At 44.6% G+C, this 25,886-nt stretch overlaps 1 protein-coding gene across 2 annotated transcripts in view; it reads left to right on the forward strand.

Moving 5' to 3' along the window:
• Positions 1–16,314, forward strand: part of LOC107110313 (neuropeptide Y receptor type 2-like) — a 29,739-nt gene extending 13,425 nt beyond the window's left edge. For both annotated transcript variants that reach the window (XM_015411081.1, XM_015411080.1), the window contains one exon: positions 14,871–16,314. In XM_015411081.1, coding sequence (XP_015266567.1) covers positions 14,919–16,073 — 1,155 coding nt within the window. In that variant the 5' untranslated portion in view covers positions 14,871–14,918 and the 3' untranslated portion in view covers positions 16,074–16,314. The remainder of the gene's footprint in view (positions 1–14,870) is intronic.
• The last annotated feature ends 9,572 nt before the right edge of the window (positions 16,315–25,886 follow it).

A 25,886-nucleotide genomic window follows, 5' to 3' on the forward strand; every position in this document is an offset into this window, starting at 1 on the left:
CTGCTGAGCTCCCTCCTATCCCTCCAAATCTCCAGGACTGTCCCAGCCAGGAGTTGGCAATTCAATGTTTACCACACAGAAATTAATGATGTTTTAGAGTTTCTACAGGTTTCTGATGTAGTAAACATTGCAATGAAGGGCTTCTGCTTGTGCCGGTCAGTGGGTCTGTTTAACTGTTGCTTCATCCTTACAAAACTGCCGATTAATGCCAGAGATTACATGAGAGGTGGTGCATTACAACCCAATGAACTTCAGCATATTTTTTTTCAGCTTTGCTGCTTGTTATGGAGAACCTCATTACATGACATTAACCAGTCTAGAAATATTGCAAATGATCCTTGATCTGATTAACATATTATCTAAGAATGACTATGCTTGTAGCAGCTCTCCAGTTGTTAATGCGGAGAAATGTTTAATGCATGTTACTCAGCAGCCAGGTGATTCACCAATTTATCTCTATGTGTCAGCTAGCTGCCATGTTTTGCTTGTTCCCTTTTCTGATCCTAGCTTGCTCGCTGCTCTGCTGCTTGCCGTAAACAGCGATAGGGAGACCATGAGAACCAGTGCTGCCAGACTACATTATCTGTCTGGCCTTGTGAAGGGGGGAGGGCTTGCGTTCCACCGCTGGTGTGAATCTTTCGGCTCTCATGAGGCACTGAGACTTTCCCGCTTATTATGTATCCTCCTGCCGGGAGAATTCCCCCGCGCGCGCTCGAATATCATTTGCTTAGCCATTTGCCTCATCCTGCTATATGTAGGGATGTTTCCGCCCCTTAGTTATTCCTAACAATAATCCTGTGGATATGGTACCAGTTTTGTAATCTAATAAAGCATAACGCTTCCTTGGAAATGTGTGTGAAGATTTACTTGCTGTTGAACCTGACACTATGCTCTATTCACTTATCTATAATCTCTTTGACCCAAATGCTGTATGTTTAACTCTAACACAAGGTGGAAGCAGAGACTATACATCCCATGGAGTATTATTTATTCTATTCTTCTTCCTCCGTTCTCCTCAGATGTCTGTATGATGAGGAGAGGTAGAAAGTCCAGAAAAGTAAGCCATACTTACATACAAGATGTGGCTCATGACTCAAGAGTGCGGTCACCATGTGGATTAGGGCGTACAGAACAATGTGGTAGCATTGGGAACACTGAAATATCCCCATCCACCATCCTATTTCTTATCAACATTTTGAGCTGTGAATGCCAATATGACACCTCCAGCAGATCCCACTCCTATCCACTGTACAAAGTTTATTTATTTATTAAAATATAGCCCACCTTTCCATTTGGCTCATGTTTGAAGCCTTGCTCCAATATAAGGAGACTTCTTCCAAATTAGGTGGCTCTTCCATTGGAGAAAGAGCCACTTGCGTTGGAGGAAAGCTCCTTGGACTGGAGGAGGGTGGTTGGATCCACCTCAATGTTTCCTGGGCAGCGATGCAGAAATTGAAGTGTGAGGCTTTCTCCCTATAACATACTGCCCAGTGCCCACTGATCTTCAGCTGCATCTCTGGTGACATTAGAGAATTTCTGCAACCAAGCTTGTTATTCAGGTTCAGTCACTTGGTGCTAGTGTTTGTGAGCTGATAAAAGTATGCAGGGAAAAGAGGCAGGGGAGGAAGCCAATCTAAATTAGGCATTTTCTCTCTTCCTTGGGCATCCCAAGTAGCAGAGCTCTGTAGCCAAGCAGTCTAGATACCAGCAGCAGCTCTCAAGAGATGCTATAAACTCTGTTCCACAAAGTGCTAAACGAATACATGGCCCTTGCTTATGAATTACGACATAATCAAAGCCCCTGCCCCCATTTGGACAGCAATTATTTTCTTCCATTTGTTTACAGGAACTAGCTTAAATTATTATTTTCTGGTCAAGTGAGAGAACTGCTGTCTGTTCCCCAAGATGTTTATGCCGAGGCTAGTGATATTTATTCACCAACATACTTATGGCCATTGCGCTTTTAAATCATGTATTAGTAAGTCACTCTGCATTTCATTGAGACTGTTCACAAGCTTTATTTTGAGGAGTGTGGAATGTGAAATTTGTAATAGTCTCTTCTGAGAGAAATAGACATGGTTGCTGCTGTGTCCTTAATGCTGGGCAGCAACATAAGGGGGCAGCATAGTTTTAAACAGGAGCAAAGTTTAATAGGTCACAAACACCACAGTTGCTTGTGATAAAAATGCAAAAAAACACAATTAATATTTGCAGGTTTATATAATCTGTTTTTGCAAATTTAGAATGATCAGAGCAAGCGTTTGGAATGCACCAAAAGGTAGTGACGAGACCTGACAAACCATACAATGACTTAATTATCAGTCGTGTGGAAACTCATAACATAGTAGTGGTATTCATTTGAAAGGAAGTTGAATGGATAATGTAAATTAGGAGCTGTATTTAGTACCAGGAGAGAAGTGTCATGTTAAACTATGCATCTTTAGACTTGTCCACACATGCCAGTACTTTGACTTCTCATCACAAGCAGTGAAATATTATTATGCCTCAAAATCATGCTGGTTTGATGAGGATAGGATTGCTATTGAGTCTCTTGCATCAGCAAAAAAAAATTCGAGCCAATGGATTCATGCTGGCACAGCAATGCCATTGCACCAATAGTAGATTTTACACATAATCTCCAACACAAGGGACAAAATTTGGCAGGTTTGGATGTATGGCTGGAAGAGGATTTAGTCAATAATCTATGTTCCTTTAAAGGCTGGTCCCACCCTTGATAATGGTGTAATATTTCAGTGGGGAAAAAGTAGGTGGCATAAGTAATAACACATGGTGTCAATGGGGAACCCCAGATGACCCCCTACATGTTCTCCCTATCTGCATAACTTCTTCAAATCACAGAAGAGGTTTCCAAATAGTTTATCATGGAACAGCACCAGGAATATCTAGGCCCCAGCAAGGGAATACAGTTTATGCATCAAACACATAGCATGAGGTTCAGCCATTACCCCTACATGTCTATGGAACTATTACCACACACAGGGAAACTATGTTTGTGAGAAATTTGGGAGTGATCTGTATTTGTTTCCAAACAAATGAAAAAAAAAAAGGATGGAAAATCAGTGAATAAATGAATGAATGAATCAATCAATCGAGCAATACTATTAGCAGAGTCAGTTCTAGGCACCCTTTTCCACTTTGAGTCCCTATTGGGAAGAAAGACAGGGTACAAAGAAAGTAAATAAATATCTCAAAAGAACCCTGAGAGGCAGGTTAGAGAAAGCTACAGTGACTCGATCAAGATTACACAGTGAGACTAGATTAAGGTTGAATGTTTTAAAACCTAGCCTCAAAAGTCCACATCTAACACTATCTAACTATAGTGGTTCTCACTAATCACTTTTTAGTTCCTATATAGCATATGCTGTAGATAAACCAGTGCAAATGCTGGTAATTACTGGACAGTATTTTGTTACGGCATGGAAAAGAATGTGATTGGCAAGGTGTTTTGTTCACACTTAGAATGAATAAATTAGATTTCATGGGCCATGATAGATCATTAAAAAGAATTAAGCTGAAGCAACAGAAAAATGCCCTATTTATTAAGACTAAAAGTCTTAGCTAGTCTCTGAATTTTATTTATTTATAAATTAATTTCCTCAGGATTTCATTATAAATCAGTAATTTAAAATTATATCATGATGTAATCTCAGATTCTGGTAATCCTAAAAAGTAGAATGTGTCAGAATCTTTTTTGTGTACAAATCTTGGAGCTTCACTAAGTAGCACTGTGCCATCTTAGCCCTGTCTCAGTTTTTCACTATCAAAGGTATTGGCAGAGCTACCTGAATTCCTGGTCTTTACGAGTGCAGACTGAACATGCCAGGTCCCACTCATGGTATTCCCAGGCAATGCTCCCTCTAAACTGCAGAGTCTTGTGAGCAAAAATTCTACTTTGTGAGCTACTGGCATTAAAGTTGTGAGTGAGCGATTTGGCTACTGCATAAATTAGTTTGCTCTCGAGCCATCCTTCCTGAGCTCAGACAAAAAGTGTGAGCCGGAGGCTAAAAACTGTGAGCTAGCTCACACTAACTCAGCTTAGAGGGAACACAGCTCCCAGGCCCTGTCATTCTGCTCTGGGAGCTGTCATTCCAGGCCCAGAACATATCAGCTACTCCCAAGGGCTGTCATTCAGTCCCAGAACACTCATTCTATTCCCGAGAGAGCCGGTTTGGTGTAGTGCTTAGGAGCGGTGGACTCTAATCTGGAGAACTGAGTTTGATTCCCCAGTCTTCCACATGAAACCAACTGAGGGTGTGTTCAGACAGCTCTTTAGATCCGCATGAAGCACGAGTGCCTCATGGATTTAAATGTAATGTCCAGACATCAACATCTGGGAAACGTACGTCTTCCATGAGCACCCCATTTTACCATGCTTTGGAGCCGTACTAAAAAGGTACTAGTTAAAATCTGGAGTTTTCCGTTCCAACGGGGCAAACGCGGACTTGCCCCTGTCTGATCGTTCCAGCACGCAATTAAAAAATTGCGCCCATTTGGGATGGTCTGATGTCACATGAATCTGCACATGCACGGATAAACAAGGCTGCAATATCAAGCCTATGCGCATGCTCATTTTAAAAAACCCACTGCATGTGCCTCCTTCAGTGGACGCCATCTAGACTATCCACAGTGGAAGCAGCGCATGGTAGGGCGATTCCCCCGGGGGATGTCTGGTCGTGCGAGGATGGATTTAAAAGATCGGGATCAAATTTGAGCCAGCATAATGGCGGGATTAACTGCCCATCTGAATGCACCCTGAGTAACTTTGGGTCAGTCACAGTCCTCTCAGAGATGTTCTCTCAAAACCAGTTCTCTCAAGAGCTCTCTCAGCGCCACCTACCGCACAGGGTGTCTGTTGGGGAAGAGGAGCCTAAGGAAGAAGAAGAAGAGAGAAGAGATTGGCTTTATACCCCGCCCTTCACTACCCAAAGGTGTCTCAGAGCGGCTTACAAACTCCTTTCCCTTCCCCTCCCCACAACAGACACCCTGTGAGGTAGGTGGGGCTGAGAGAGCTCTGACAGAAACTGCTCTTTTTCAAGAACAGCTCTTATCAGAACTACGGTTTGCCCAAGGTCATCCAGCCAGGTGCAAGTGGAGGAGTCAGACTCAGCATGGGTTCTGTAAGGGAAGATCTTGTCTCACTAACCTGTTAGTGTTCTTTGAGGGGGTGAACAAACATGTGGACAAGGGGAACCCAATAGATACTGTTTACCTTGACTTCCAGAAAGCTTTTGATAAAGTTCCTCATCAAAGCTCCTAAGTAAGCTCAAAAATCATGGGATAAAAGGACAAGTCCTTTTGTGGATCAAAAACTGGCTAATTAATAGAGAACAGAGAGTGAGTATAAATGGGGAATTTTCTCAGTGGAGGGTGGTAAGGAGTGGGGTACCGCCAGGGGTCATTTCGTAGAAAAAGAGCTAGGGGGACTCATTAGTATAACTCATTAGCATATGCCACACCCCCTGACATCACCGGAAGTGTGTCCTCCCCACAGCCGTGCCTGGGTGAATTTGAATTTGAATAGCTGCTGCCTGACCTCTGCTGGGGGAGGCCTCTATTTAAGGAAGCACCTTGCCAGAGGCAGAGGAGACCAGCTGAGCTCTGAGCAGGAGCAGGAGAGAGAGCTGTGAGAGAGGTGAGTGGGTTTCTTTTACTTGCTTTCAGCTGAGAGAATTCAGCTAAGGATATTTTGTGGGAAAACTGTGTTTAGCAGTGTGTGGAAGCACTTAGAGTTCTTGCAGAGTCCTGGCTGATTGAGTGTGGGAGAGGAACGGGCATTGTTTGACTGGGATTGCCTGTAATTGAGAGGAAGTGGAAGGGGCATTGTTTTGCCTGTGATTGAGTGCCTGGGTGAATTTGAATTTGAATAGCTGCTGCCTGACCTCTGCTGGGGGAGGCCTCTATTTAAGGAAGCACCTTGCCAGAGGCAGAGGAGACCAGCTGAGCTCTGAGCAGGAGCAGGAGAGAGAGCTGTGAGAGAGGTGAGTGGGTTTCTTTTACTTGCTTTCAGCTGAGAGAATTCAGCTAAGGATATTTTGTGGGAAAACTGTGTTTAGCAGTGTGTGGAAGCACTTAGAGTTCTTGCAGAGTCCTGGCTGATTGAGTGTGGGAGAGGAACGGGCATTGTTTGACTGGGATTGCCTGTAATTGAGAGGAAGTGGAAGGGGCATTGTTTTGCCTGTGATTGAGTGCCTGGGTGAATTTGAATTTGAATAGCTGCTGCCTGACCTCTGCTGGGGGAGGCCTCTATTTAAGGAAGCACCTTGCCAGAGGCAGAGGAGACCAGCTGAGCTCTGAGCAGGAGCAGGAGAGAGAGCTGTGAGAGAGGTGAGTGGGTTTCTTTTACTTGCTTTCAGCTGAGAGAATTCAGCTAAGGATATTTTGTGGGAAAACTGTGTTTAGCAGTGTGTGGAAGCACTTAGAGTTCTTGCAGAGTCCTGGCTGATTGAGTGTGGGAGAGGAACGGGCATTGTTTGACTGGGATTGCCTGTAATTGAGAGGAAGTGGAAGGGGCATTGTTTTGCCTGTGATTGAGTGCCTGGGTGAATTTGAATTTGAATAGCTGCTGCCTGACCTCTGCTGGGGGAGGCCTCTATTTAAGGAAGCACCTTGCCAGAGGCAGAGGAGACCAGCTGAGCTCTGAGCAGGAGCAGGAGAGAGAGCTGTGAGAGAGGTGAGTGGGTTTCTTTTACTTGCTTTCAGCTGAGAGAATTCAGCTAAGGATATTTTGTGGGAAAACTGTGTTTAGCAGTGTGTGGAAGCACTTAGAGTTCTTGCAGAGTCCTGGCTGATTGAGTGTGGGAGAGGAACGGGCATTGTTTGACTGGGATTGCCTGTAATTGAGAGGAAGTGGAAGGGGCATTGTTTTGCCTGTGATTGAGTGCCTGGGTGAATTTGAATTTGAATAGCTGCTGCCTGACCTCTGCTGGGGGAGGCCTCTATTTAAGGAAGCACCTTGCCAGAGGCAGAGGAGACCAGCTGAGCTCTGAGCAGGAGCAGGAGAGAGAGCTGTGAGAGAGGTGAGTGGGTTTCTTTTACTTGCTTTCAGCTGAGAGAATTCAGCTAAGGATATTTTGTGGGAAAACTGTGTTTAGCAGTGTGTGGAAGCACTTAGAGTTCTTGCAGAGTCCTGGCTGATTGAGTGTGGGAGAGGAACGGGCATTGTTTGACTGGGATTGCCTGTAATTGAGAGGAAGTGGAAGGGGCATTGTTTTGCCTGTGATTGAGTGCCTGGGTGAATTTGAATTTGAATAGCTGCTGCCTGACCTCTGCTGGGGGAGGCCTCTATTTAAGGAAGCACCTTGGCAGAGGCACGAGCCTCTGGCACGAGCCGAAGGGTGAGCTAAAGGGCTCTTTGCCTGTGGCTCTTAGCCTAGGGACTCTTAGACTAGGGGCGCTGTAAGAAGCCCAAAAAGAGCCAGAAAGACAAGGCCCTAGGCTCTTTGTCTTTCCCGTAAAATAATTTGACTTGATAACAAAACCCACATAAATACCAAGGGTTTAAAAGGGGGATTATATTTATTTATTTTAAAAGAATTATGAAGCCAGAATGCCAGCAGGGGGTTGGGGGCTATCCAGTGTTTTGCACGGAGTGTCACATGTATGACTATCTGCCCACTGGGCAGAAGTCTTGGGTGTGTCCTCGGTGCAAGGAGCTCCTGGTTCTCAGGGAACGTGTGTGCTCCCTTGAGGCCAAGGTGGCTGACCTGGAGAAGCAGAGACAGTCAGCTAGGCACACAGAAAAGACTCTCGGGGACTTGTTAGCTTCGTCCCACTCTGGATCTGGCAGCCCCGCTGCTGTCAGGGAGCATGAGGGTCTAGGGGAAACAGGGCACCATGCTGAGGATAAGGGGAATGTGCCCTCAGAAGGGACCTCTTCCCCAGCTGGTGAGCGGCTCTCCTTTTGCACCAAGGAACCATCCCTGAGCAGGGTGGGAGGGGGGCTCTTGGTAGTGGGTGATTCGATCCTTAGGCAGGTAGACAGCTGGGTGGCGAACCCGCGTACTGACCGTATGGTGACTTGCCTGCCTGGTGCGAAGGTAGCGGACATTACGCGTGTTTTAGATAGGCTGGTAGATAGTGCTGGGGAGGAGCCAGTGGTCGTGGTGCATGTCGGCACCAACGATGTGGGGAAATGCAGTCGTGAGGTCCTGGAGGAGAAATTTAGGCTGCTGGGCAGGAAACTTAGGTCCAGGACCTCCAAGGTAGCCTTCTCAGAAGTGTTACCTGTTCCACGCGCAGGGCCGGAGAGACAGGCAGAGATCAGGAGTCTCAATGCGTGGATGAGACGATGGTGTAGGGGGGAAGGGTTCAGGTTTGTTAGGCACTGGGATACTTTTTGGAACAAGAGGGAGCTGTACAGGCGAGACGGTCTCCACTTGTCCCGAGAAGGAACCAGGCTGCTGGCACTTAAAATCAAAAAGGTGGCAGAGCAGCTTTTAAACTGAATATTGGGGGAAAGCCGACAGGAGATGAAAAGTCTCTGGTTCGGGTTGGCTCATCTGAGAGAGGTGAGGGGGTACCGGTTGCTTTTCTACAGGGAGGTGGATTGAAATTGTCCACAGAGGCCATGGCTGGTGACATGGACTGCCGGACAACGACTCGAGATAGCAAGAGGAAGGATGCAGGCTTAACTTGTAAGGGAAATTACAGCTGTTTCTATACAAATGCTAGAAGTGTCCGAGGTAAAATCGGGGAGTTGGAGTGCTTGGTGTCGGAGGGAAAAATAGACATTGTGGGTATTTCTGAAACTTGGTGGGATGAGGAAAATCAGTGGGACACAGTGATTCCCGGTTATATATTATATCGGAAGGATAGGGGGGGAAGGGTTGGAGGTGGGGTAGCTCTGTATGTCAGAGAGGGTATAAAGTCTAGAAAGATTGAGAGGCTAAGTGAATTGGATTCGCTTCTGGAAGTTCTATGGGTTGAAATAGGGGGGCCAAAAGGAAACTTAACACTGGGAGTTTGTTATCGCCCACCAGATCAAAAGATAGAGGAGGATTATAAAATGATGAATGCCTTAAAGATAGCAACTAGACAAAAACACTGTGTAATAATAGGTGATTTTAACTACCCACACATTGATTGGGTCAATATGTGTTCTAGTCGGGAAAAAGAGATTGAGTTTCTAGACACTCTAAATGACTGTGCTATGGAGCAGATGGTCACGGAACCTACCAGGGGAGAGGCGATCCTTGATTTGGTCCTAAGTAACACTCAAGACCTGGTGAGAGATGTAAAAGTGATTGCACCGCTTGGAAACAGTGATCATAATGTTGTTGAGTTCATCATTTGTACAAATAGAGAATTGGCCAAAAAGACTCACACAACCATTTTTAACTTTAAAAGGGGTAATTTCTCTGATATGAGGGGACACGTGGGGAGGAAACTGAAAGGAAAAGTAGAAAGGGTCAAAACAATTGGGGAAGCTTGGGATCTATTTAAAACTACGATCCTAGAAGCTCAAAAAATATATATTCCGCAGGTTAGGAAAGGCACAAACAGGTATAGGAAAAAGCCTGCATGGTTAACAAACAGAGTAATGGAGGCTGTAAAAAGTAAAAAGAATTCCTTTAAGCAGTGGAAAGCTAGTCACAGTGAGGCTGATAAAACGGAACACAGGCTATGGCAAATAAAATGCAAGTCTGAGGTCAGGCAGGCAAAAAGGGAATATGAGGAGCATATAGCAAAAAACGTAAAAACCAACAATAAAACTTTCTTCAAATACATTAGAAACAGGAAACCAGCCAGGGAGGCAGTGGGGCCCTTGGACGACCAAGGGGTAAAAGGAGTATTGAAGGATGATAGGGAAATGGCTGAGAAGCTAAATGCATTTTTTGCCTCCGTCTTCACTGTGGAAGATGAGAAGTGCTTGCCCACTCCAGAACCACTGATTTCAGGAGGGGTGTTGGAAGACCTGAGTCAGATTGAGGTGATGAGAGAGGAGGTCCTAAAACTGATAGACAACTTAAAAACTGAAAAATCACCAGGCCCAGATGGCATACATCCGAGAGTTCTGAAAGAACTCAAATGTGAACTTGTAGATCTCCTGACAAAGATATGTAATCTTTCCTTAAAATCTGCCTCCATTCCTGAGGATTGGAAGGTAGCTAATGTCACTCCCATCTTTAAAAAGGGTTCCAGAGGAGATCCGGGAAATTACAGGCCAGTCAGTCTGACGTCGATACCGGGTAAATTGGTGGAAACCATTATTAAGGAAAGAATTAGTAGGCACATAGATGAACAAAACCTATTGAGGCAGACTCAACATGGGTTCTGTAAGGGAAGATCTTGTCTCACTAACCTGTTAGTGTTCTTTGAGGGGGTGAACAAACATGTGGACAAGGGGGATCCAATAGATATTATTTACCTTGACTTCCAGAAAGCTTTTGATAAAGTTCCTCATCAAAGGCTCCTAAGTAAGCTCAAAAATCATGGGATAGAAGGACAAGTCCTTTTATGGATCAAAAACTGGCTAGTTCATAGAAAACAGAGAGTGAGTGTAGGTGGGCAATTTTCTCAGTGGAGGGTGGTAAGCAGTGGGGTACCGCAGGGATCAGTACTTGGTCCACTGCTTTTTAACTTGTTCATTAATGATTTGGAGATGGGAGTAAGCAGTGAAGTGGCTAAATTTGCGGATGATACAAAGTTGTTCGGGGTGGTGAAAACCAGTGAGGATTGTGAGGCACTCCAAGGGGATCTGTCAAGGATGGGCGAGTGGGCGTCAACATGGCAAATGGGGTTCAATGTGGCCAAGTGCAAGGTGATGCACATTGGAGCCAAAAATCCTAAATATAAATACACATTGATGGGGTCTGAACTGGCAGAGACTGAGCAAGAGAGAGATCTTGGAGTTGTAGTAGATAACTCACTGAAGATGTCGAGACAGTGTGTGACTGCAATAAAGAAGGCCAATGCTATGCTGGGGATTATTAGGAAGGGTATTGTAAACAGATCAGCCAATATCATAATGCCGCTATATAAATCAATGGTGCGACCTCATTTGGAATACTGTGTGCAGTTCTGGTCACCACACCTTAAAAAGGATATTATAGCTTTGGAAAAAGTGCAGAAAAGGGCAACTCGAATGATAAAAGGGTTGGAACACTTTCCCTATGAGGAAAGGTTAAAGCGCTTAGGGCTCTTTAGCTTGGAGAAACGACAACTGAGGGGTGACATGATTGAGGTTTATAAGATTATGCATGGGAAAGAGCAGGTAGAGAAAGAGGTACTTTTCTCCCTTCCTCACAATACAAGAACTCATGGGCACTCAATGAAATTGCTGAGCGGACGGGTTAGAACGGATAAAAGGAAGTACTTCTTCACCCAAAGAGTGATTAACACATGGAATTCACTGCCACAGGAGGTGGTGGCGGCTACAAGCATGGATGGCTTCAAAAGGGAATTAGATAAGCATATGGAGCAGAGGTCCATCAGTGGCTACTAGCCACAAGGTATAGATAGGGACTCTGGGGCAAGGGATGCTCTGTCTTCTTGGTGCAGTGGGAGGGCTTCTAATGTTGTGGCCCCACTGGTGGACCTCCTGATGGCACTGGTATTTTTGGCCACTGTGTGGCAGAGTGTTGGACTGGATGGGCCTTTGGCCTGATCCAACATTGGCATCTCTTATGTTCTTATGAGTGGGGAATCAAACCTGGTTCTCCCGGTCTACGCACTTAACCACTACACCAAACTGGAGATCATAAGCCACTCTGAGACTCTGAGTGAAGGGTGAAGTATAAATCCGACTCTCCTCCTTCTCTTTCTCCTCCTCTTGTGTCATTCCATTCAGGGGGTTGTCAATCCAGTCCCAGAACACTCAAGGCCATCCCAGAGTTTCTCGTTCCACTGGGAGGAGGATGTCATTCAAGTCCCAGAACACTTTTGCTCTTCCCAGAGGCCATCATTCCACCGGGGTGTGTGTGTGTGTCATTCCAGTCCCAGAATACTCTTGCTACTCCCAGGGGCCTTCATTCTAGGCCCAGAACATAGTTGTTACTCCCAAGGGCTGTCATTCCTGGTGGAGACATCATTCCACTAAGGGAGTCTGTCATTCTAGTTCCACTCATGCTACTCCCAGGGACTATCATTCCACTCTGTGGTTCATCATTCCAATCTCAGAGCAGTGTATCTGTTCTCAGAGACCTTCATCCAAAACCCATTCCACATTTTTGCTACTTTTTTGTGCTGTAATGTATGGAGTGAGATGGTTAGACAGTGTCATAGATGCAATGAACAGGAAATTGAGCCAACTTCAGAGGATGGCAGAAGACAGGAAGGCCTGGCGGGATCTGGTCCATGAGGTCGCAAAGAGTTGGACTCGACTGTGTGACTGAACAACAACAACAAATGTATGGAGCAGCCCTGACCTGGATAGCCCAGGCCAGCCTGATCTCAAAAGCTAAGCAGGGTCTAGTATTTGCAAGGAAATACATAAGCAGGTTAGTATTTGGAAGGAAAACCACCAAAGAATACTAGGGATGTGATGCAGAGTTAGGCAATGGCAAACCACCTCCGAGCATTGCCTTGAAAACCCCATGGGGTCGCCATAAGTCATCTGTGACTTGACGGTACTTTCTACCACCACCACCACAATGTATGGAACCCATGCAAGTCAATTGTCATTCCTATCTTTCAATGTTATGGGCCTTCAAGTCTCTCCCATTGTTCCCAGTGTGCAAGCCAATCCTTCACTGTAGTACATTCTGCAGCAAATACACTACATCCTCCCAAGCACACAGGAGCAAATGGTGTGTGCAGACAGCAGACTGAGGGGAAAGCTGGAGAGAGGAGGGTGGTAGGGAGGGGTAGAGGAGATCTGGAAAGTTGGTGACCCCTCCCCCACCTTCAGCTGATTTCTCTAGACTTCCTCATTCACTAGCAAGAATCTGCCACTGTGAGTAGTCCCTCTGGCAGCTCTCATTGATCATCCAGTGACCACCTAAGCTTCCCTGTGACACCAGCTGTGACGATTAGTTCTGGAGCCTGGCAGTCTGGTTTAGAGAATTCAAAGACATCAGGAGGAATAATAGAGCTTACCTTCTCCCATCTCATCTCCCCTTGTGTCTCTTCTCCTCCTCCCTTCTCGACTGGACTGTATTGAACAGGAGGTGCCGCATGATGGTGCACCCTGGGAAATGTGCTAGGTCATAACCTAGGTCTCCCTAGGAAATTACAAAGGCCCTGTCATGAGCTTCTCTTCTGCCTCTTATTATTGTCAGCAGTATACATACAAAGCATACAAACTGATTCACAGTTTCTTACACATAGTTGTATTACAAAAGTTAAGGTTTATATTCTTCCATGTTCAGTTTGAAGATTCTGCATTCCACATCCCGCCCAAAGGACACATGTCCAGTTAGGGTTTGTTTGTTTTTTAAAAAAGAGGTGCTGGAACTCTTAAGAGAGAAATGAGGTTTTCTATCTGTATCCTGAAAACTCATGAACTTTTAAACATTTTTAAAAGTATTTTGTCAAAGAGGTTCTGGAACTCTGTTCTGGCGCGTTCCCCCTGAACACCCCCCCCCCTCGTGTCCAGTCATTGTTCATTTGGCATGATCATAACAAACGAAGAACAACAAAAAGAAACCCCATGCAACCAAAATGGGTAGGATAGACCAGTAACACAACAGGGGGATGTTTGTACATACTGCAAACAGGGCAATGCATAGGACTCTTAAAACATGCTGTGTGTGGGGTGAGGGTATCAAATGAAGACACAAAGAAGTTCTTACTTTTTCTCATTTTGGATCTCCCCCAGCAATACTTGCCAGCAATGCTAGAGTTTTTTCCCATAGGAAAGATCATGCTGGGTTTGGATTGGAGCAAATTTTCTAGTAGTCCCAGCGTGGTAGCTATGTTAGAGAGAAATAGTAAGCAGGTCCAATCAGAATTCCACTTAAGTCTATTATGGGACTTTCTCCCAGCAAAGTGATCTTAAGACTTAAGACTATTAGCAAAAATTAGTTAGAATCTAATGGTATCTGAAAGACTAAAGACTGACAACATTTTATTCTAAGCTTTTGTGAACTAGAGCCCAGTTCTTCAGATAGGATTGCTAGGTCCCCCCAGGGACCACCGGCGGGGGATGGAGTGGTAGGGTTGCCAGATCCAGGTTGGGAAATTCTTGGAGATTTGGAGATGGAGCCTGAGGAGGACAGGGACCTGGAGTGGGGTAGAGTGTCACAGAGTCCACCCTTCAAAGCATTCATTTTCTACAGGGGAACTGATCTCTGTAGTATATAAATGAGTTGTAATTCCAGGGGACTTTCAGCATAAGTCCTACTCATGAGTGAAACTATCACTGAATCTGTTTTCTTCCCCAGCCTTTGATGATTTTTATATTTATCTGTATTCATGCCCATCCTTCATTCATATCTGCTCTGGGAAGCAGAGCCAAGGTTACAAGAGGCCACAAATGGCAGACTGTAAACCGGTGGCTGGTTGTTGTTTATAGATGAGTAGAATGTCTGGTTTATTTGATTATGTCAGCCTGGCATTTGGAGGGGGTCTTTCTAACATTCAATTGTAGATAAATAGAATTTATTAACAAAATATTTTTTTAAAAGAATTCAACTGAGGTCAGCCTTTTAGCTGTCTCTTTGGTAATAATCTTATCATGCGTATAAAATGGGGTCTAAGCGGGTCAACTTTTCTTTCTGAGTGGCCATGGTAACTGTGTACAGAAACCATAGACATGATGCTATTTTTAATGTAAAAGAAGGGTAGGAGGAGATTAGGAGTGGGGCTCAGTTTTAAATGCCATTCCAGATGTGTCATTATAACCTGAAATTGACGATTTTCTCCGACCTGAACTATTATTTAAAAAAATATGCTTGTTTCCCTCTTTACAGACAAAGTGGCTAACGTATACACCTTCAGCCTAGTAGGAAAAATTAATCATGGGGTTGCTTGATCAAGTCAACAGCACCATCCTCTTGGACATATTGGATAAAAAGCGGTCATCTAGCTGGTACACAAAGAGCATCGCCACCCCTAGTCAGGGGCTCCAAGGATCCACCAATGTTATGATGGACAGCACCAAGATCTTGGGGGTCCAGATCATACTGATAGCTGCCTACTCTCTCATCATTCTGCTGGGGTTCATTGGCAACTCCTTAGTCATCTACATGATAGTGAGGTTCAAAACCATGAGGACTGTTACCAACTTTTTCATAGCTAACCTGGCTCTGGCAGACTTAATGGTGGACACGCTCTGCTTGCCCTTCACTTTGGCCTACACTCTACTTGATGAGTGGAAGTTTGGGGCTGTGCTTTGTCACCTGGTCTCCTATGCTCAAGCTTTAAGTGTTCATGTGTCCACCCTCACCTTAACTGTGATTGCTCTGGACAGGTACAGATGCATAGTATTCCACCTGGACAGCAGGATATCCAAGAAGATCAGCTTCACCATCATAGCTATTACATGGCTGGTAGCTGCTGTCCTAGCCTGTCCTCTGGCCATCTTCCGAGAGTACAGGTATGAAGAAATTCCATCCATCAATCTCAAAATAGCAGTCTGCTCTGAGAAATGGCCTTCAGAAAACAGAGATGCTACCATATACAGCTTATCCATGCTCCTCTTGCAGTATGTCCTCCCTCTTTCCATCATCTGCTATGCCTACATCAGGATATGGTTTAAGCTCAAAAGCCATATCAGCCCCACCTCTAGGAATGACAGTCAGTGCCGCAGGAGGAAGACCACAAAGATGCTGGTGATGGTGGTGGTGGTGTTTGCGGTCTCTTGGCTCCCTTTCCATATTTTCCAGCTTGCCATTGACCTAGATCTGGTGCTCATCTTCCATGAATATAAACTCCTTTATACAGTTTTCCATGTGGTGGCCATGTGCTCAACTTTTGCTAACCCTCTGCTGTATGGTTGGATGAATAAGAACTACCGAAATGGATTCCTCATGTTCTTCCGTTGCCAGAACAAGCCTGAGAGACTCTACACAGAGGGATCCATCAGAGGTCGATCCTACACTTTCAGAGCCACCACCCTGAATGGAAGCCTCAAGCACTCAGCCGGCAATGGACAGCTACCAACACAGGTTTAGTAGACACAGAAAACTATATCTCCACAGAAGGGCTGGAACCTCAGTGGTGGCCACGTTGGACTGAAACCTTTTCTAACATAGAAATGTGTTGAACAGTCAAAATGCTACAGCTGTCATAGCCACATAAGAGCACCTTGTGTATCTCCACAAACAACAACACAACTCATGTACTGTCTGTTCTGTCTCATGAAGCAAGTTTATCGATTTTTACTCCAACTTTTGTGTTGCTTGTTAAGTAAGCAGCAGATACCATAGCGTAGACAGGATGCTTTCATTTAACAGATATGAGGCAAGTAAACTCCACTGCCATCTATGGGGGGGAAACTAGACAGCCAGTGCAAATGAAAGTATCTGTTGCCATAATTAAAAAACAAAGGATAGTATGTTACACATTAAATACATAGCTTATTCTTCTAAATGAGATGTCTTTCTGTTCTTTTGAATTTCTTATTTCAAAGTCATATTTTAAAAATTTCCTAGATCCTAGTCTTTGAGAATAAACTATTGCTATTATATTTTTACATGTGCCTCACTTCCCTGAGAGGCGAGAAGTTACTGCAGCAATGCTTACCTTTGAAGGAGGGAACACTGAAGAGTAAACTTGACATTTTTGTGGCATAAGCTTTATTGACAAATATAAAAGCAGAGCACAGATGGAGACGAAAGAACATTCCTACCAGAGAGCAGATCTGTGCCCCCAGAGTAGATCCCAGGGATGGATTCAGCCAACTCCAGCAGTCTGTTTGCTCCTCCCTGTCTCTTCTGGCATCAGGACTGCACTTCCCCTTTCACACAAAGACACATGCATCTGTCCACTTCCTTCATTTCTCCCAAACCCTATTGGGCTGCTTGAACAGCCAATTTGCGAACGCTTGAGGCTAGCTGAGGAGACATCCACAATCATTATGACACATTACCTTTGTCATGTAGGATAGATTGAGCCACAGTAATCAAAGGGAAGGACTGCTGAGGTATTATTGGTAATTTAAGGATAAGTAAACAAAACACTTGGGAAGTAAAAGGTATGCAGTATATGGATTATGTAGAAACTCTTGGTTAAAATATGGACTTGTAAGTTTTCAAACAATTGCAGAAAGACCCCAGCAAGAATGGCTATCCTAAAGGTGTATTCATATTGGCAGTCTTTCATGTAGTTGGTGTGGAGAGCAAGTGAAGTTCCCAATTCATTCACTGTTTACATTCCACTGCCAGGAGTAGGGATATTATTAAAAGCGTATACCTCATTGACAAACTGCATGCTCAGTTGTTCTAGATAAAGGTTTCAGGTTTTCTGTCTTCATGGCCTGTGTCTTTCCCTTCCTCCTTCATTACTTGTGTTCCCTTTCTTGATATGGTGAATGTGCATTGCTGCATCTGCACAAGATGAGTCAGTAGTTCAGCAGTTCGAGACCCGGGTGCCGCATGATGGAGAGAGCTCCCGTCTCTAGTTCCAGCTCCTGCCAACCTAGCAGTTCGAAAGCAAGAAATTGCAAGTAGATAAATAGGTACCGCTTCGGTGGGAAGGTAACAGCGTTCCGTGCGGCTTGGTGTTTAGTCATGCCGGCCACATGACCATGGAAATGTCTTTGGACAGCGCTGGCTCTTCGGCTTTGAAACAGAGATGAGCACCGCAACCCTAGAGTCGGATTCGACTGGCTTTCGAGCAAGGGAACCTTTACCTTTACCTTTTACATCATAATTCCTTTGTAAGTTTTCCTGTTTTTTGGCAAATGGGACCAAAATTTTTGAGACCATATATGATATTAATATATTATACAATATATGATATACTATTATCAGTATCTATTGGGAAGAATATTGTAAGAACCTGCACCCACTATTATTTATTTATTTATTTATTAAATTAGATATATTAGGCCGCCCTTCCCTACAAGCAGGGCTTGGGGAGGCTTACAACAGAGCAGTACAATAAATAATTCAAGTTAAAACCAACATTAAAACAATACACTTCCCAAGCTGGCAGAAGAGAGATTTTAATTTCTACAGGCCGCCTGGGAGGAGGGAATTGTGGAGGTTGGGTGTGTGTGAGAATGCCAGATTTATACTGTCCCATTGCTGTCCTCAACCAAATGCCTGGTGGAACATCTCTGCCCGGCATGCCCTGTGGAAAGGCAGTAAATTGCACAGGGCACAGATATTCTTTGGCAGGGAGGTCCACCAGGCGGGGGCCAGGGCCAAAAAAGCCCTGGCTCTAGTTGAGGACAGCTGGATCTCTCTCGGACCAGGGGACCACCAGAAAGTTCTTATTCCTGGAGCGTAATGCTCTTCTAGCATACTGAGAGAGGTGGTCCCAAAGGTATTCTTAGAGAAAGAGGTTTGTAGATGCCAGAAACAACCCACCCCTACCTAGTACAATAAAGATCAAAAAAGAAATGAAATGTCCCAAATGTGCTAGTGTGAATATACCCTTAGAAACAAGAAGCACAACCCACCAAGAATTTCTGTTGTACTAACCCTATTGAAATTATTGGGAGCTGCACAAGGGCACACTCATTGCAGCAGATTTTATGCGAGAGAATTTCTGTATTTATTTTATTTATTTTTATTTTATTTTTGGATTTATATCCCGCCCTCCCCGAAGGCTCAGGGCAGCTAACAACGAGGCACAAGTGCCAGAATTAAAACAGGTAAAACAGTCTACAACAGTAAAACAATATAATACAACAACAAAGTGCCAGTGCAAGATGGGGTAGATCTTAGTCGAATGGCATTGGTCCCGCAACTTGTCATCCCCTCTTCTTCCAGGGTCACCTCGCACAGCGTGGTTGATATAGAGTGATCTATTTGACAGGCTAGTCGAGTCTCATCAGATCTTGGAAGCTAGGCAGGGTCGGCCCTGGTTAATATTTGAATGGGGGACTGCCAAGGAAGTCCAGGGTCACTATGCAGGGGCAAGCAATGGCAAACCACCTCTGAATATCTCTTGCCTTGAAAACCCCATGGGGTTACCATAATCCAGCTATGACTTGATGCCAAAAAAATTAAAAAATCAAAATTGGCAAGACTGGCAGTGCCACCCTAAGCAGAGTTACACACTTCTAAGCTGATTGACTTCATTGAACTTATAATGATGCCATCCTAAGGTTGATACTGTGAATATCTGAAATTGAACATCTGGAAAAGATCTGAAGACATTCTAGTCCGATTCTGCACACACATATAGCATCAAGAACCAAGGTGCTGCATGACTGAGTTTAGAGCAGTAAGAAATGAGGTTAGTAAAACAGCGACACTATAAATGGTCCAGTCAAGGGTGCCATACCAAATGCTATAAGGATTGCCTCCACATCGAGGCTTTAATGTGTTTCGGCTACCAAACTGCAACACCTTTTTTTTTGGGGGGGGGAAGCAATCACATGACATTGTGGTCTAATTGTGCTCCATTCACCCTCTACCTAGCTTTGGTACAGTCTTTCCAAACCTGCCTTTTGCCAATCTTTTTGGGATGAGTACATCCATTTTTTTTCTTTAAGGGAATTACCATATCGCTATGTCATAACATGTATTGCAACATCTACCAGTTTCTCTAAAATCCCAGATTTCAGTTTTTGAAAACAAAGTACAAGGACTGGAGACTTACGCTTGAAAAAAAAAATGAAAACTGAGAATTATGGGGAAGTAGTAGATTGTTCCAATAGATCTTTATAGACCTATATGCAACATCTACCAGTTTCTCTAAAATTCCAGATTTCAGTTTTTGAAAACAAAGTACAAGGACTGGAGACTTACGCTTGAAAAAAAAAATGAAAACTGAGAATTATGGGGAAGTAGTAGATTGTTCCAATAGATCCAATAGATATAAAAAAAAATTTATACTGCTGATTTTTTTAAAACCCTGAAAATAGCCCTCCAATGACATGTTGGAGAATGCTGGTCATGGCAGGCTGGGGCAAGGAAAGTACAAATAAAATTACAGTGAGAATGCTCTATTGCTATTGCCTCTGCATCACAGCAGAAATGAGAACCACACAAAGAATCATCATTACCGTATGGAAACAGCAAAGGAGGGAGTCTTTCTCACAAAAGTCTCCAGTCAATCTGATCTAATAAAAAATATTGTTCCCTTCTTTAGCATCCACAAATACCTTAAAAGCTTGCTGCATCTTCCCACGAAGCACCCCTATATTCCTATCGTGCAGTCTTAGAAAAAAAGTATATATTCTTCCATTTCACCTGCTTCCAAATGAAATACATTGTTCCTGTCTACAAACATAACGATCATGACATCCCACAAGAGATGTTGGGCATTGTAGTTGGTGGGGTTGCAGAGAATTCCTAGATATTAATATGTTGCCACTCCTTTCCAAACTGCAGTGTCCAGAGTTCCCTGGAGAGAGGGAATGAATATTGAACAATGGGTCTGTAAAAAGTAAAAACTAGACTGAACACTGCTTTGTTCTCACTTGTACATAACCAGTGTAATATTTGGCAGACAGGGAGATTAGACATTCCTGGAAGTTAGGTCCATCAAGTATCCCTACAGAGATGCAGGAGTTGTGCCTCCTATGTAACTTGCCCTTTCAGACAAGAGTGATGCAAGCAGGACGGTAAGATCAGGAATGGTGTTTCCATTCTATGGACTGGGTCCTATGGGTCCTCTACTCCCTAATGAATTCCTTTTTTTTGGGGGGGGAGGTATCATAATGTGTTACAGTGGTAAAAAGTGGATTAAATATCATACAATATCAAAATAATGTGTTACAGTGGTAAAAAGTGGATCAAATATCATACAGTAGACAGGGATATCTCAATCCCCAGAACATTTGCACCATGTCATCTACTTCTGTTCCCCAAACATTTATTTATTTACTTCATTTATTTATTTACTTCACTTTTCCCCCCAGTGGGGACCCAAAGCGGTTTACATCATTCTCCTCTCCTCATTTTTATCTTCACAAGAGTTATGTGAAGTAGATTAGGCTGAGAGTGCATGACTGGCCCAAGATCACCCAGTGAGCTTCCATGACAGAATGAAGATTTGAACCTGGGTCTCTCGGATTCTAGTCGAACAGTCTAACCACTGTGCCACACTGAGGTAGGTAACCTCCACCTGGTCTTCTTCTACTGAGAGCCAGTGGTGTAGCTATTACCGTGTCTGACTAGGAGCTGGGAGACTCAGGTTCAGATACCCACTCAGCCATGGAAACTTGTTGGGTGATCTTGGGCCAGTTGCACACTCTCAGGATTATTGTGAGGATAAAATGGAAGAGAGGAGAATGATGGAAGCCACTTTTGGTCTGCAGGAGGAGAAAGACATCATATAAACAAACAAACAAACAAACAAACAGTAGACACAATTGCAATGCAGCTGTCCCTGGAACTGCACTTTTAGTCCATCCTGTCCAATACCCCCTCTGACAGACATGAGGTTTCTTGATGAGGAAAAGTTTCAGTGAACTGCTAATGAAGACACTGAGCATGACACTGAGGCAAGATGTGGGAGATTATATCATCATATATGTGCGTGCGCGCACACACACACACAATCAGAACATCTGCACCACTGCCTGTGCTGGTTCTGGTTTGCACTTCAGTTACATTATCACCACATGCCATATAGTTCCACTGTACACTGGAAGCTTTGTTCTGTGTGTACACATTGCCATGTTGTCAAGACAGCCGAAAGTAAAATCCTCATGAGTGGACTGAGAAAACCTAGAACCATCTTTGGAAAGCAGAAAATGGCAGAACAATAGTGGTAACCAGGTCTGAAATGAGAGCTCAAGACTGTTAACCATCAGTGTTAACCAGGGCTTTTTTTGTAGAAAAAGCCCAGCAGGAACTCATTAGCATAATAGAGCACACCCAACAGCAAATACTCATTAGCATATTAGGCCACACGTCTGATGACACTGCTCATTAGCATATTAGGCCACACCCCATGCCTTCCCTTGGCTTGTGGGGCGCCCGGACAAGCCAGCCCTTGGACAGGCCGGGGAAGGCATGGGGAGGCATTTAAATACCTCCCTGATCCTTCCAGGGCTCCCCCGGCCCGCCTGCCTCGGAGTTGCGGGGTGTGTGTGTGTCACTTTCCAGGCCTTCTCTCTGTAGCCATGCACGCAGAGGTTTTGGCTGTAGTGGGCATGGGTGGCCCACTCTGAAGCCAGCCGGAACTCCGTTCCTGTGTGTTCCTGATTTCTGAAAAGGGCATGGATTTTTCAGGTAAGCAAAACACTCCTGTGTTGGTTTGAAATTTCAACAAATTTTCACAGAGATGCCTGTAGACAACAGATAAAGCGACACAATACAATCTGCTGTCATTCCAGAATGATGTTCCTCCTTGAGAGGAACAGGAAAGAATTTGAATCTAGATTGTTAAGAAAATCTATATTCATCCCATCATTTGAGCAGCAACAGGTAAAAACCTAAGGTTTAGTTGAGATAAAATTATAACAACAGCAGGATTGTTGGCCACTATCTGATTTTAAAATGCAATTAAGGCACTATATTTTAAATAAATTCAATTCTATATTAAAGTTTTTATCCCAGGAGGCAGAAATAACCTATAGGCCCTATCTCATCCTGTGACAATTTTTTTTTTGCAATGGCATTAAAGCATTAAAAACAGTCTCTCTCTTTTATATCTTTGAGGCTGTGCCAGTCAGAGAAGTGTATTTTTAACTTTGCTATCAAAAGGGGCTTGATTGCTGAAGCAGTCTTAACAGCTTGTCACTTGTGTCATCTGAAGCCTGTGCTCATCCAAGTAGAATCCTCCCAAATTCAGAAATAAGACCTGACATACTTCCATTTTTTTAAAAAAAATGATGAGAAAGATCGATTAGCAGGGCTTTATTATAATAAGCAAAATCTAGTTGTTAGGGCTTGAGTTGTTCAGCTGCCATCTGTTTTCTTGCCAGGGCTCAGGAGTGAGTGGGTAAAAGTTCTGCCTCACAAGTGCAGGGTACATTCCCCTCATTAATAGTCCTCAGATGTGACATCAGTGATTAGGCATGTGAGCATGAGACTTTCATATCAAAGGCCCTGTGTTTCTTTGTAGCACTGGATATAGGAATTGCTGGACTGAAATTAGGAATGCCAGTCTCCAGGTGGGACATACAGTTCCCCTGGAATTACAGCTCTTCTCCAGACTGCAGAGACCAGTTCTCCTGCAGAAAAATGGTTGCTTTGGCAGATGGACTCCATGGCAGTGTGCTCCACTGAGGTCCCTGTCCTCCCCAGGCTGCACCCCCAAATCTCCAGGAGTTTCCCAACCTGGATCTGGCAACTCTATCTGGAATGTTCTATCAAGCCTAGAATCATAAGGAAGAAGCATGGTTCAATGAGATTTGCCTAAAGGGCCTGGTTTTTGAACTTCCTTGTGATGTGCACGCTGTGGCGGGGTTCCCCCCGGGGCCCGATTCCCCGGCATGGGGGAACGGGCCTCTGGGGCGGGGGGATTTCTGCCCCCCCCCCGGGGGGATTTGGCAGCCCTATTTTTGACCTGAACTGTACACAGGATTCCAAATGAGGCCACAACATAGAACTATACAGGGGCATTATGATATCGGCTGTTTTATTTTCAGTCCCTTTCCTAACATAGAGTTTACCCTTTTCATCGCTGCAGTACACTGGGTTGAACTTCCATTGAGCGATCTACTATGATCCCAAAATCTTTTTTTCCTCTCAGTCTCAGCAAGTTGAGATCCCATTAGCCTATTTTTGAAGTTGGGATTTTTTTGTCCCAATGTGCACCACCTCACACTTACCAGCACTGAATTTCACTTACAGCACTGTCACCCAGTCTCCCAGTTTGTGAAGATCCTCTTGGAGCTTGTCACAGTCAGCCTTGGTTTTCACCTTCCTGAATAATTTTGTGCCATCTGCAAACCTGGCCACTAGACTACTCACCCCTAGATCCAGATCATTTATGAACAAATTAAAAAGTACCAGCCCCAATACCAATCTTTATGGGATCCCACAGCTTACTTCCCGCCACTGTCATAACTGCCCATTGATTCCTACTCTTTGCTTCCTGTCATTTAACCCATTTTTAATCCATAAGAGAAACCATCTTTTTATCCCATGACTGCTAATGTTACTCAGGGGTCTTTGGTAACGTACCTTGTCAAAAGCCTTACGAAAGTCCAACTATATAATGTCTACTGGAGCCAGTTTGGTGTAGTGGTTAAGTGCGTGGACTCTAGGAGAACTGGGTTTGATTCCCCACTCCTTCACTTGCACCTGGCTGGATGACCTTGGGCAAGCCGTAGTTCTGATAAGAGCTGTTCTTGAAAAAGAGCAGTTTCTGTCAGAGCTCTCTCAGCCCCACCTACCTCACAGGGTGTCTGTTGTGGGGAGGGGAAGGGAAAAGTGTTTGTAAGCCGCTCTGAGACTCCCTTGGGTAGTGAAGGGCAGGGTATAAATCCAATCTCTTCTTCTCTTCTTCTTCTTCTACTGGGTTACCATTGTCTGCATGCTAGTTCACATTCTCAAAGAAGTAAAAAAGGTTGGTGAGCCAGGACTTCCCTTTGCAGAAGCCATGCTGATTTTCCCTCAGGCTTTGTTCCTCTATGTTTCTGATAATTCTATCTTGGATTACAGTTTCTGCTATTTTGCCTGAGACAGAAGTTAGGCTGACTGGCCTGTACATTCCTGGTTCCCTCTGGACTCCATTTTAAAAATTGGTATAATGTTTGCTACTCTCCGGTCCTCTGGTACAGTGGCTTAATTATACAGGTTAGTAGATCAAGTATTTCCCATTTGAGTTCTCTAAGAACTCTTAGGTACTTATCAGTTATCAGAACTCTTGGAAACTTAAAAATTTCATTGAGCTTCTCCACTAGGGTTGCCAGGTCCTATTTTCTCCCTGGCAGGGGGTGAGGCTATTCCTGATGTGTTGACATCACACAGCGTGATGTCATTGCATCAGGGATGCAGTGCCATGTGTGCATGCCTCCTCCCTCTTTCCCCCAATCATTTGAAGGCCTCCTTCCCTTTAAATAGTTCGGGGGAAAGTGGGGACTGCCCATACCTGCCCTGCAAGCAGCAAACTTGCCACTTGCAGGGTGAGCGTGAGCGGCTCCCTCTTTTAAAAAGTGGGCGCGTGCGTGCCTGCCTTGCAAGTAGTGAACTTGCCACCTGCAGAACGAGCGTAAGCAACTCCTGTTTTAAAAGAGGGAGCGCCATGTGCACCTGCCTTGCAAGTGGTGAGCTCGCTGCTTTTAGGGCAGGTGTGGGCGGCCCTCACTCTTTTAAAGTGGGGCCGCAGACAACTGTTGGGGGTGGGGCTTCCTCCCAGCCAACTGGCTGTCATCTGGGGGCAGCCCCAAAAATCAGGGGATTCCCCACCCCCACTTGGAGACGGGCATCTCTATTCTCCACCCTCTCCCCAGCTTCCTTTAAAAGGTAAAGGTAAAGGTTCCCTTGCTCAAAAGCCAGTCGAATCCGACTCTAGGGTTGCGGTGCTCATCTCCGTTTCAAAGCTGAAGAGCCAGCGCTGTCCGAAGACGTTTCCGTGGTCATGTGGCAGCATGACTAAACAACAAGGTGCACGGAACGCTGTTACCTTCCCACCGAAGTGGTACCTATTTATCTACTTGCAATTTCTTGCTTTCGAACTGCTAGGTTGGCTGGAGCTGGAACTAGAGACGGGACCTCACTCCATCATGCGGCACCCAGGTCTCGAACTGCTGAACTACTGACCTTCCACAGCCTGCAGTTCAGCGTCTTAACCACTTGAGCCACCGCAGCTCCACATCTTCCTTTAGCAATCCCTTTATACCTTGGTCATCCAAAGGCCCAACTGCTTCTCTGGCTGATATGGATATCCTGATATGGATATTAAAATAAATG

The sequence above is a fragment of the Gekko japonicus genome, unplaced genomic scaffold (assembly GCF_001447785.1).
Source record: "Gekko japonicus isolate JY-2015 unplaced genomic scaffold, Gekko_japonicus_V1.1 scaffold699, whole genome shotgun sequence".
In the NCBI taxonomy this organism is placed as follows: domain Eukaryota; kingdom Metazoa; phylum Chordata; class Lepidosauria; order Squamata; family Gekkonidae; genus Gekko; species Gekko japonicus.